General features: G+C 43.6%; 1 protein-coding gene across 1 annotated transcript in view; it reads right to left on the bottom strand.

Moving 5' to 3' along the window:
- LOC135214793 (Golgi apparatus protein 1-like) overlaps positions 1-13866 on the bottom strand; it is a 109345-nt gene that overhangs the window by 82805 nt on the left and 12674 nt on the right. Inside the window, exons 5-6 of the mRNA XM_064249155.1 lie at positions 9770-9929; positions 1872-2055 (exon numbers count right to left, since the gene is read on the bottom strand). Coding sequence (XP_064105225.1) covers positions 1872-2055; positions 9770-9929 — 344 coding nt within the window. The remainder of the gene's footprint in view (positions 1-1871; positions 2056-9769; positions 9930-13866) is intronic.

The following is a 13866-nucleotide window of genomic DNA, read 5'->3' as shown; positions in this document are numbered from 1 at the left end:
ATTTTGTTTCCATCCACTCATTGCAAACAGTTGACAAGTGGATGAAAGTTTCTTTTTAATTTAGAGAACAAATGTTTCCTAAAGGAGAAACAGTCCTTATATAATGGAGGACATATCAGAGGTTAGTTATGTATGCTTGGGAAGTAGGTACAGTGAGATGATGTGAGCTTCCCTTATATGCTAACTGCTGACGTTTCATAAGCAATTTTTCGTAAGTTTTTAATAACAATTTACTGTAATCTTTAGGCTTGTTTTTCAATGTTTTATTATGAGCAACAATTTTTGTGCATACCAAGTATGCTCACCGTAGGCTAGGCTACAGTGCTAGGTTTCCCATCTATAATACGGCTGCATTGGATGCGGAGCAGTTTTTTCTATACATTTAAGCAGTTTTTTTTATACATTTAAACATAAAAAATAGTGCATCTAATACACCAGATAATATGGTAGTTGCTCGCCACAGTCTTCCAGTAAATGTGATTCATTCTAGGAACCTTTTGCTATTCCTGCCTTGCCTTCCTCTTCTGCTGATGACAGCCTTTTCTACCCAGTTAAAATCATAAGGTCACATCTTGGTGGGACTGAATAATGCTGTCCTTCTCGTTTGTGCCTTCACACAAGTTGGTACAACTTTTCTTCTTCAAAGAATTCTATCTCTACTGAAAAGAGCAGGTTATTCAAGTCTTAAGAGACAGACTAAAAAAAACATGCAGTACCCCAGACCAGGCAAACTTTGAGGTTGGCCAATTTAAGAAAAAAATCACATCAATCAAAAGAGAAAGATATGCAAATCCTTAGCATTTCAAAAAATTCTATCTCATATCTTGTACAGAATTCAGCAGGTTATCTGGCGGGCTTATATGGACATGTTACTAAATGATGTCTCATAACTCCAAATCAATGCATATGAAGTTTTACTCTCTCATCTTCGGTAGCTTTCAAGTTCAACCTGAAATTCTCTGTTATCCATAGTGCAGGCACCTTGAGTTGTCAGATCATATTTGCAACATTTTATCTACATGATATTACACAAAATTCCCTTTCTGTTTACTCTTTGGGACCAGTTATCACTTCAGGTCATGTTTTCCTGACAGGGAAGGATCTAGTGCTGTCACCATCCACTTATCTCATTCCCTGGATTCTCACTGACATGGTGACATATCATCCGATAGTATTTGCTTTTACGCCTTGTGTTTGGTGATTGCACTTCTTGAGGTTTATGTCTTCCACAGCAAATCCATTATGTACTTACAGAAGCTCCAACAATTTTGACTGATCCATTAGTGTTCTACTGACCATCACTGTAAGGTGCTGGATTACTTGCACCTAAGTCTATTCCCATCTTCCATTGCTCTCTGCAACATTTTCCCTCCTAAATTGCAATTCAGGCAATTTTATGGTTAATGGCTCTGCAAGAACAAACATGGAGGTTACCTCGAAGTCATGACACATTCTCATTCAGGCCAGTGCAATGAAAGCAGAGAAGGAGCAGTGAGGCTTTTCTTCTTCCAATATCTTCATAGTTGGTGTGACAAAGTCCCTTCCTATTGTATAAAGCTGTTTGATCATTAAAGGGTTTGTAGTTAAATGAATTTAATTATAAACCCTTCTATTTCTTGCTTTTATTTCCCTAGTGCTTCTTCTACAGCACCTATATATCATGAATATCATGTTCCTGTGATTTCTCCATTCAGATTATAAAGATAAAATGATAAAACAATATAGTGGACCCCTGCCTATTTGCAGTTCTGGATTCGCGGCTTCACCTATTTGGGGATTTTTCTGTGGAACATATATCAACATTATTCACAGAAAATTCCCCAATTCACAGTATTTTTTATTGAGAAATATTTACTAATTACTGTACTCACCATTTTTCATAGCATTTTCAAGGCAAAGTAGAATTCTTGAAAGTTTCACATCATGGTTGTCATCAGAGCTTCCCTTACGGCAAGAGTTTTCTGTTATGGCACTACGACAGGCTCTAACCAAGCCGCGACTGACATGATAATCTTGAGCTATGAGTTGCTGGCGACGTGACAGTTGATCAACACACTGTAAAACAAAAAGAGTGAATCTATAATAAGAGACGAAAAGTATACAATACAGAATATTACAGTAGTCATTAATTGTTTGATATGGAAGACAACTAATTCTCTAATCTGAAATAAAACTATTTTATTAACCATGGTAATTAATCCACAAGTGTAAACCTATATTAGCATAAAAGTAATCCCTATCCAAATCTTAAGGATGAAATTCTGACAATTTTTCTACAGTGGAGATACGATGGTATTTTGGTGATCCAAATCAGACTACCTGATTTCTCACCTTGTCTTGAACTTCGTTATGCCTTTATTCCATGACTCCCTGACCATTCTATAATCTTTAATCTGCAACATTTACAACTACTGCTTTCCTCCTTAATAAGTGTCTTCATATCTTCTCATCACATGTCCAAATCATCTCAATCTTCAAGATAAGGGTCCCTGTCATTTTCCCATCTGCTCTGTAACATTATCTTCCCACTACACTCTCTCCATGAATGTCAGCATTCTATAGCCATATCTTTCAAAATCTTTATTTTCTTTGTCAGTGTCCATGTCTGTTGTAGATAGTACATCAAAAGATTTTGATGTTTATTAACTGGATTATTAAAAACTTTAGTAATTTTTCCACTTCATATAAGCTGTTGTTATTCTTTTCCTTTACTGGCTGTTATGCAGGTGTGAATATTCAAACTATTTCATCAAATGTTGATGCAAAACAAAAACAAATTGGAACTATGATTGCAGCTAGAGGTTAAGTCTACTGTGTGACCCAACTAGATGAAATGAGAAATTTTCTAAAGACAATTTGTTTTTATCATAGCTACAAACCTGAGGTCTTAACAATAAGATCATTTCTAGTGCCTAGCTGGATCCGGTTAAAAAACAGATGAAAGCCAGGAATCTTGTGATATCTGGCAACACATGCATAGATCGGGTGAAGAGTGGTCAAGGACCACTCACCTATGCCACCGCGACAAGTCTTTCCCAATTCAGGATGTCTTCCCAATTCAGGATGTCTTAACACACAGAGGGGCGGCTAGAGGCGGGCAGTATAATGTTAAGACCTCAGGTTTGTAGCTATGAAAAATACAAATTGCCTTAGAAAATTTGTCATTTGTTCATATGCGAACAAACCTTCAGTCTTAACAACAGGATACTCATACTTGGGGGGAGGTACAAGACATCCTAAACCAGCTGGGGGCCTACCCACCAGTCCAGCATCCAGAAGAAATGACTTCTGGAGAGGGACTGGAGCCCATTGAGAAGCTAGATAAATTGATATCTAACCACTCAGACCCTGAGTGACGTACAATGATATATGGGAGAACCATTGTATAGGGAACCAAAGAGAAACTTTGAGTGCCCAACAGCAAACTAATACACCAGGGTTTGTACTACTCCCAACTCCTCCTTGCCGAAAAGTGGAGCATATGCTACCGAATAGAGGGTTTGATATTTGTATATTAAGCGACCACACCTTACTCACCTGTATCAGACCAGTCCAGCGAATGACGTGTCTATTCCTTAACCCGCCCGAAGGAAGAAGGAAAGGTACAAGAGAAAGGAGACCAGCCATTCACTCACTCTCTCATCCACACAATCATCTTAGGTAAGATACAAAAGTGCCCTATTAAGGGCAACTATGAGTTACAAAACCTGCTGGGCAACCACCACAGGACCCAGGGAAAACGTCTCCGCAGATCTGTGGGCAACATCCTGAAGATAGAAAGAGGTGAACGTGGACTGGCGTAACCAAGTACCAGCGCTCAGCACTCTAAGTACAGCCAAGTTCTTTTTGAAAGCCAGAGAGGGACCAATACCCCTAATGTCATGCACTCTAGCCTGCACAGACAAGGTGGTGGAATCATCAAGAGTCAAGTATGCCTGTCTGATGGCTTCCCGTATCCAAAAATAGATAGTATTCTTAGACACCTCTTTCTTCGTACGGCCTGTGCTAACAAAAAGTCTGCGGCAGTCTGGTCTAAGGTGCCGAGTCCTTTTAAGATAGTAACGCAGGGTCCGGACGGGGCACAACAAAAGCTCTTGAGCATCACCACCCACAAAGTTATTCAGTGATGTAATGGAAAACGAAGTGAACCTGTCATCGTACACAGAGGGATTTTGGGTCTTGGCCACGAATTCCGGGACAAATTCAAAGGACACCAACCCCCAACCCCTGGTGTGCTTCACATCATAGCTCAGACCGTGGAGCTCTCCTACCCTCTTGGAAGATGCCAAGGCCAGAAGTAAAACTGTCTTGAGCGTCAAGTTCCTGTCAGATGAGCGACGCAAGGGCTCATATGGACTCTTAGTGAAACTCTTGAGAACCAAGGAAGCATCCCATGTCAGAGGCCTGAGCTCTCTAGGAGAACTCGACTGCTCAAACCCCTTAACCAGCAAGGAAAGTTCCCAGGAAGAGATGTCGATACCTCCAAGGCATAACACCAAACTCAGGGCTGCCCTGTAGCCTCTAATGGCAGAAACGGACAAACGTTTCTCGTCTCTGAGGAAGGTTAAAAAGTCTGCTATTTGCTAAATAGAGGTCGCGAGTGAAGAAAAACCCCGTTTACGACACTAATCACAGTAGATTGCCCATTTGCCTTGGTAAACCGCGGAGATCGACTTTCTAAGACTGCTGTACATATGGCCTGCTGTTCTCTGAGAAAAACCTCTCACTCGGAGGAGATACTTGATAGCCTCCAACCGCGAAGAGACAGGGATTCTACTGACTGGTGGAACCTTTCCACATGGGGCTGACCCAGGAGATGTCGCCAAGGGGGAATCTCCCTCGGAACCTCTGACAACAACATCAGCAGATCTGGGAACCATTCCGCCTGAGGCCACAGAGGGGCTACCAAAGTCATCCTGAGACCCTGTGAACTCATTAGCCTCTTCAGAACTTGACAGATCAAACAAAACAGAGGGAAGGCATACACCTCCAGGTTGTCCCATGGATGTTGGAATGCATCCTCTGCTAATGCTACAGGATGTGGGACCACTGAACAGATTATCTCCAGCTTCCTGTTGAAGCAAGTCACAAAAAGGTCCAGCATGGGTCTCACCCAAACCTGGAAAAGCTTGTCTGCTACCACTTGATGAAGGGACCACTCTGTGCCTAAGATCTGATCCCGACGACTGAGTTTGTCTGCGACCACATTCCGTTTGCCTGGGATATACCTGGCTGAGAGTTCTACCGAATTGCTGACGCCCACTGGTGAACCTCAACAGTCAAGGCGTGAAGTTGACGAGAAACCAGGCCTCCCTGCTTGTTCACATAGGCTACCACCGTGGTGGTGTCTGACATGGGAACGACAGAATGACCTTCTACCTTCTCCCGAAACTCCTTCAGACCCAAGAAGGCTGCCTTCAACTCCAAGACGTTGATATGTTGCTGCTTGTCCTCCAAACTCTAAACGCCTGAAGCGGTGAGGCCGCCTAAATGAGGCCCCAACCTGCGAGGGAGGCATCTGAGAACAGAAGGAAGTCCAGTGGAAGAGAACGCAGAGGGACACCCTTCGAAAGATTCTGGTCATCCAACCACCAACAAAGGTCTTCTCTCACTTCCAAAGACAAAGGAACCTTTAATAAGGGTGAGTCCCCAGCCGATGACCAGAATTCTCCCAGTCTCTATTGCAGAGACCGAAGATGAAGACACCCATGAGGAACCACTTCTCCAGGGAAGACAACACTCCCAGAAGAACCTGCCACTGATGAGCCGACTGATGTGGTTCCGACAGGAAGTCGCACGCCACCACCCGCAACTTCTCTTATCTCTGATCCGACGGGAAAACTTTTGCCACTGTCGTATCGATGACCGTGCCCAGGTAGAAAATCCTTGGACTGGGTACGAGGTTCAACTTTTCCTGGTTGACTACGATGCCCAGTTCCAGACAGAACCGAAGTAGACAATATCTGTCCTGCAGCAGCTTTTCCCTGGAAACTGCCAAGACCAACCAATCGTCGAGGTACCTCAGCAAACGGATCCCCTGAGCATGGGCCCCACTTGACACGAGAGAGAAGACCCTTGTGAACACTTGAAGGCTGTTGTCAGCCTGAAGCAGAGGACTTTGAACTTGAAGACCTTCTCCCCAAGAGAGAAGCCAAGGAACTTCCTGGAGTGGGATGAACAGGGATTTGAAAGTATGCATCCTCTAAGTCTATCGACAGCATGAAGTCGCCTTCCCTCACGGCTGCCAACACCAAACGGGGGGTCTCCTTCTTGAACCATGTCTTCCTGATGAAGTGATTCAAGGAGAATAAATCAATCACAGGTCTCCATCCTCCCGAAGCCTTGGGCATCAAGAAGGTATGACTGTAAAACCCCGGAGACAGACGCACCACTTCCTCTCCTACCGAAGACCAAGAACTTCAGAGAACCTGGAGAATATGCCTTCCTGAGCTGCAGCTTGTTTGACAGAGGTGCAGCTTGTTCGACAGGGGAGGAGAGAAGTCGAATGGCAGTAGGTACCCCATCCAAAGGACATCTACCACCCACTTCTCTGCCACATAACTCTGCCACTTAGCCCAATGGCCCGCCAGGCACGCCCCCACCCGTGGCGCAGGAGAGAGAGAGAGGCGCCTAACCTACCGATAGCCCCCTTTACTTCTGCCACTTGGGCCCCTTCTTGGCTTGAAGGAACGAGAGCAAAAGGGACTTTCCTCTGACATAGGCCGAGTCAAACAGGAAGGCCCTGCCAAACTCGAATTCCTCAACAGCCTACCAGGCGATGATCTTCTTGACTGCTGCTGGACAGGGGGAGGACGAGACTCCGACTTAGACACGGCCTGGTGCACCAGTCTGTCTTTGGTGTCAGCCCGGCGCCTGTATATCGCATTATCAAGCTCGGTCTGAGGAAACAAAAATTGGGACTCCAACAGATCTCCATTCCTCAATGCCAGCAAGGACTCCGTGTCAACTGATCTCTCCATCCTAGACAAAGCCGCGTCTCTTCTAATCAGAAGAAGGTTAGCCCATAAATTAACACTGAGGTGAGCCTTATACGAAAACGCCTTGCCTCCGGACTGCAACAGACTGGCAAGCAAGGATGCACCCACCAACCCTTCTGAGGACCTGTCAGAAGCTATCTTGGCAATGACCACAGACCAGAAGTCCAGCCAAGAAATCGTCTGCAACATGGAGGCTGCCGTAGACTCCCATACTGAGGCATCTTGCCGAGACAAGGACGGAGCCACTAACCTCACCTGCTCCAAAGTCAATCCCGGCTTCAGGTGAATGACGTCTGGGTTAAGATGGCACGACATTAAAAATGCAGAGTTCGTAGCATAGTACTTCCTATGTCTCGTGAGAGGCAGGGGTACTAGCTTGGCAGAGCCCCTTGAGCGAAGCGAACCGTCACGGTCCGAAACAGGGGCATTAACCTTATTCAAGACTGACTGGACGTCCCCAGACAAGGGAAGCTGAAGAGATGATTTGGGATCCGGCGTAGCTCCCACCAAGGCTTCCAAGCAAGAAGGAGTGTAAGACAACTGAGCCTGAGTCCTACTTTTCAAATTGTTGAACCCACGAATGAGATCAACAATTTTCGAAAAGGAAGACAAAAACTCTTGCCTGTCTCCCTCCTCCTGCTCCAGCAACGGAGACCAACGACGAGAAGGACGTGTAGGCTCCTCTAAGGCACCTTCCCCATTAAAATTAATGGAAGGATCAGCAGCCAAACAACCCCAAACATCAACTAACCTGTCTGGGCTGGGTCCACGAGTCGGCTCCAGAGACGAACCCACTATAACACTAGGAACATCACTACGTACTCCTCCAACAGATGACTCATTAACATGTCCGTGAATGGTCACGGGCGTGGCAGACGTACGAACATGAGTTGGAGAGGAATCCCGAACACTCCAGATCGAAGCAGAATCCCCCAGAGTCAAACTCTTGAAAGCACCAGAGAGAGGGGCAGGCAAACACTCCTGCTGCACCAACTCTGCACACACCACCTACAACCTTTTGACAGGCACCTTGAGAACCTTAAGGCGACAAATAGGCCCTGGAGAAGAAGGAGCACTTGCATTATGTGCGCGGACAGGGGAGGTTGCAACACACTTGCGATGTGCACAGACGGGGGGGGGGGCTGCAACACACCAGCTATTCCATGCAGAGGATGAAGCAACCACAGCAGATTACACAAGGGAAGAAACACTAACACTTTCCGAAACACCAACACTCGAGAACATGTCAGAATTGTTCTTCCCTCGTAGGCGAAGAAAGAGCAAAGTCCTTAGCCTTCCAACACTTGATACGGCAACGTGGCGTAGAGGGGGAAGAGGGAGAGGAAGACAACACTGGTTTCTTATGCAATCTCTTCGCAGGAGGCGGGGACGAGGCAACACGTTTCCTTCCAGTCCTCCCAACCGACAAGGCAGCCAACTTGTCATCCAAAACAATCCAAACTCTTAAGCACTGCCTGGCATATAACCTCAGACTGATCTGCAAGAGAAGGCTCCCATGCCATGGAAGGGAGATGTAGCGAACTGGGCGGCAGAGATGACATCACGGCTGAAAGAGGCAGTGCAGAGGAGATGACTGGGAGTGACGTCATCGATGGGAGTGACGTCACAAGTGGTGATGACGTCACAGCTTCCCCTCAGTGTGAAGGGGAATCAGACACCACTGGCAGAGGAATACAAAATGACAGATCCCGTGAAGTCATCAATGGGGCTGACGCCACGGCTTCACTCCAACGCGAAGAACCAGCAACACAAGATGGCAGAGCAATACAAGATGGCCGACCTCAGCTACCCACGAAGACGAGGCCGGGAGGAGGGGGGATGGCCTGGCCAGCCTGAGGAGGGGGGTAGCGAGCCTCCATAAAGTGCGCTACCAACCCCTCCAAGGAAGGGGGACCCCCTAGCCCGAGCGTCTTCCAAATCACTGCCATCTTGGACGCCTCCGACTCTGGAATAAATGAGAATGATGAAAAAGCCTTCCCCTTCCCGGGAATCAAATTAACTCCCAAATAAGAAGAGGCGACATTACAAAAATCAGCCTGGTGGCCTCCCGATACTTCCAGTGACGAATCAATGGAAGAAAAGGAAGGAGACACAGGAACAACACTACTATAGGGGGTGATTACTGCAGGAGACGAAGCATCGGGAAGAGATGAAAAACGTTCCCAAGAAGGAAGAGTCAAAACACTCCAATGCTCTCTCTTCTAAAACGACTTAGACTGCTCTTTAGGCTGTGCCCAGCATTCCATGCAAGGATTCGTTATAGTACAAAAATAGAACAGCACCTACTACACGATGTGGGGATCGGTCGCAGCCGAAGCCAAGAAACGAGAACACGGAAAACCTGGATTCCGGGGCACACACATTGACGAGGCCGAGAAGGAGCAGAAGAAGCCATAATATCAGCCAAGCACACACACACACACACACACTAAACACAAGTGAAACAGGCAATGAACCGGGTAAAGGCCAAGAGAGGTTAACCACGACTCTTGCCCAGGTGGTTAAAGGAAAGACTGACACGGTGGCGTAGGTGAGTAGTCCTTGACCACTCTTCACCCAATCTACGCATGCGTTGCCAGATATCACAAGATTCCTTGCTTTCATCTGTTTTTTAACCAGATCCAGCCAGGCCCTAGAAATTATCCTATTGTTAAGACTGAAGGTTTGTTCGTGTATGAACAATGTTAATTTAGAAGCCCTGAATTAAAAAATTTCTTTCATTGGACATCCTTGTATGCAACAAAACTTACTTCTTTACTCATCCTTCTCTCCATTTTATGTTTCATGAGGCACTTATAAACACGCCCTTCTCCAGCACGAACATTATCACAAAACTTTTCCCGGTCTTCTCGACACGCAAAAAATAAAGGTCTATCAAGGTGAAAATCATCAGCCTGGATTTCAGCTAATCTGCAAAGATAAAAAAAAACCAGAAAAATAGTTTATTAAAAATCTCAATGCACTCATTAATGATAATCACTTATTTCTTTCCAAAATAAAATAAGGTACAGGCAGTCCCTGGTTATTGGTGGGGGTTCTGTTCCAATGGCTTAATGATCAGCAAAAATCACCTGCGCTTATTGGCAAGCGCCAATAACCTGTTAATGGCGCCTCTGTTAGGTATGTATCAGTGCCAATGCTCTATTATTGGCGCCAATAACCAGAAATCAGCGCATTTTGGCACTGAAAAATAGCCTATTACCAAGGATTGCCTGTACTTATTTTACAGCAAACCCATCAGTTTCCAGAAACTTAATTGTGCAAACAGCACTCCAAGATGTACACCAAAGAATGAAGGAGGGAAACATACCCCTTGGCAAGCCTCATATCCAGGAACCCCGATGTTAAGTCACCAAGCAGGGCATACCTTTCATTCTACTCCCAGCTTTGGATAATTTTCTGCTCATTAAGTCATTCTTTTTCTCTTTTTACTTTCATTCTTGAATCTTTACACGGGTAAGTTTCTCAGCCATGTTTTTTTTCTGGATTTTCCTTTATGGAGAACATTAATGGTACATAATGATTCACAATTCTTTTGTTGGTTTTCTGGATATTGGTAGCTATGACAGCTGTAAGTACAGCTTTTCATTTACACCACTGTGGTTCATTGTTCATTTTACAAAAGATTCACTGCATTAACTTTCCTTTATTAGCCATTCACTTGGAGTTATTAAGAAGAGTTAAGAACTTTTCTCCTTTTCTTGATAGTGAAATATCAGTTACTAAATTTGAATTGTGAATTATTATGATCAGATTATAATGTTTAAGTAACTACATAGATTTTTTTTGCACCATGCTCAAGTAGATTTTTTTGCACCATGCTCAAGTTGGGTATACATCTAGCTAAGATTTTTTGCTATGAATTGAGAATTAACAATTTTAGAATTATTTATCATGTAACCAAGGATCAATGGGTATGCTCTGCAGCTCCCAAAAACCAGAGTGAATGTTTCATGCCCTCTGTAGAGAAGGACCATATTTATTACATACTACTTGCAGGGGCCAGGCTTGTTCACCTAATTTATAGGATAAGTAAAAACTGGTTAGTCATAGTGGCTATTAATTTATACCATAAGATATTACAGTTGTTGAAGCCTTTAACCAATAAGGAAGTTTTGGTGGCAGCAGTCCATAAAAACCCCTTTCAAGTCTTCGAAGTCCCCTCTCATGGGGACTTCCAAAGTCCAAGTCAAGGTAGGAGGTGGAAAAGCTTACCAAAATAAAAAAATTTTATATTTAAATCTATTTATAAGCAAAGTGGAGCCTACTGCAGCTCCTGGAAAATTTACTGGAGGATTAGGATCCTTCCCCACTCTAGGATGATGGTGTTACCTCATCTAAGCTAAGCAGTATGAGATTATCCTTCACAGATATGTTTGAAGTGAGTACTATTTTCATATCAACAAAATCTATAAAACCAGCTCTGGGCGCCGCACAGTGTCCAGGCTTTTCCTATGGTGCAAGTTCTTCAAGAATTAACAACTCCTATTGACAAGTAAACTGATAACAAGGCTATTCCTCTCGCTGATGCTGCATCAGCCAAAGCCTGCACACCTATGGATAGTATTATACAAGCCTCTGACTCTAAACTGGGTAGAGCAAAGTTAATTTGCTAACTTGTAATGAGCTACAAGCCATTCAACAAGTAAAGCCTCTCAGGAATTCAATAGCACTAAAAGGCAACACCCGTCCCTGGAAAGTTGCTCACAGAATTCTTGCAAGGATATTGGGCACGCATTAAACTTAAAAATGTTGATTTTGCTTTCACTTGATATGTAAGAAAAGTAAAACACACTAGCTTCTCCAAGCTACTGAAGTATATCATTCTTGTTCTGCTATGAATTTTAGCTGGTTTTTTACCACAAAGTAAGATCATCAAAGGTTTTAAGTATACTTGCGACTCTACTGACCACCCTGGACCAACAAATTGTAGACATGAATCTTTGTACCTAGCCACTGTGATGTGTTTCGTGCATGCATGTTCAAGTATGGCACGCAGTCCTTGGTTAACTGCCAGGGTTGTTCCCAGCCACATGCCGCTAACTGAAAATCGTTAACTGACACACAAAGTTAATTATTGTAATAAATTGCATTTACAACATTGTAAGCACCAAAGCACCAATAAACCATTCTGTGGCACCATTAACTGCTTACTGACACCAATAAACCAGTTACCGATGCCGAAAATTGCTTACAGACGCCAAAAATCGCATACCATCACCAAAAATCTGGTTAATGGCGTTGTTACCCAAGCGTCATAAAAACAAAACACAGTTAACCAATGCTGTCGATAAGTAAAGACTGCCTGTGTAAGGTTCATGCCACTTCCAGTAGATAGTGATGTCCACTGCACAAAGACAAGTTGATGGAAAGCACAAACCAGTTGCAAATACCACAAGTACCTTGGGTCAGAGCCAAGCCTTACTTTGTGCTACAGACCTTAACAAGTACCCTTAAGGACAGTTGACTCAAAATACTACTATAATAAATGTGACTTGCCTTTCAATCCTGATGCAAATTTACAGATTCATGTTACCACTGCCTATCCCTCATGCAACTCTCCCTAGAAGGCTCACAAGAGCAAGACTAGGCTTAGTATAAATCATTAAGCTTCTGTTACACATATGCGCTCTACTATGAATAAATTATGAACTTTAGGCTATAAAACACTTGAGCACTTTCAACCATTCAGCACTTAAGAAAGTGGAACGAGGGGTTAGGAATGAGATCAAAAACAGTACAAGGATCTAAATGAATAACTGGGAGATAAAACCTCTCAATATAATAGTTTATGAAACTGGAGAGCAAGATGGAAGAAAGAAAGTAGGAAAAGAGGAACAAAGGTCAAATGAAAGGCTACAAAGGAGCAACTAGAGGCAAAGAGACACTGGAAACACCCTTTAGTAATGTTTACTGTGCTTCAAGTGGGGAATCCCCTTTCTTCATTCCTCACAATCAATTAATGTTTCACTCCCTGTTAAGTATCGCTTGATTCCAACCAAGTGGAGGATTAAAAGACCATGAAGAGAAGTGCTTATTGTTTAGTTAACATATTTTTTCCTAAATATTTTACCAAATAAGAAATGCATAATTTTACGAATCATCTCTTTAAGAGGCATACAAATTATATACTTGCTAAGATTACTACCATCAAATTCTGGAACACTCTCATTGCTGTCAAATTCCTTGATTCTATCCACTTCCTTTTATTTAAGAGATGAGACCTACTTTCCTTCAGGGCAATGCCCAGTCTTCCATCTTCTGTTTTTCCTTCTTTCCTGTGGGCCTGATTACTTAAATCATTAATTGCCTGCGTCGTATACCCTTAACTATAAAATGGTGTGTGGTAAAAGAAAAGTATTATAAAAATGATATTGTTATGATACAATAAAGTTTGTTCATACTTACCTGGCAGATATATATACAGTAGACCCTTGACTCACGAACGCATTGACCCACGTACAACTCGATCCCCGACCAAAATTATAGGTAAAATTTCACCCTTGACCTACGAACTAACTTTGAGATACGAACAAAAAAAAATGCGGAAAATAAAAATTCTGTTTGGGTCATGAACTAATTTTGAGACATGAACATTTGAAAAATGCTGGAAATTTCTGGAAAATAACAATTCACTTTGTTTCACAAACTAATTTTTAGACACAAACATTTGAAAAATGCGCGAAATCGCCCAGCACACGTGAGAGCGTTTGAGTTGCCATGGGAACAGCCATCCTCCAGCCGCCCACGCACGGCGTCACCCACGCACGGCGTCACCCACGCATCGCTCTTTGTCTCATCTCATTGTGTACAAGACGTTCGTCAATTCGCTTAGCATTTTTTGCGC

This window comes from Macrobrachium nipponense, chromosome 46, assembly GCF_015104395.2.
Source record: "Macrobrachium nipponense isolate FS-2020 chromosome 46, ASM1510439v2, whole genome shotgun sequence".
In the NCBI taxonomy this organism is placed as follows: domain Eukaryota; kingdom Metazoa; phylum Arthropoda; class Malacostraca; order Decapoda; family Palaemonidae; genus Macrobrachium; species Macrobrachium nipponense.
Note: the sequence above shows the minus strand (reverse complement) of the source record. Positions and strands in the feature narration are given on the sequence as shown.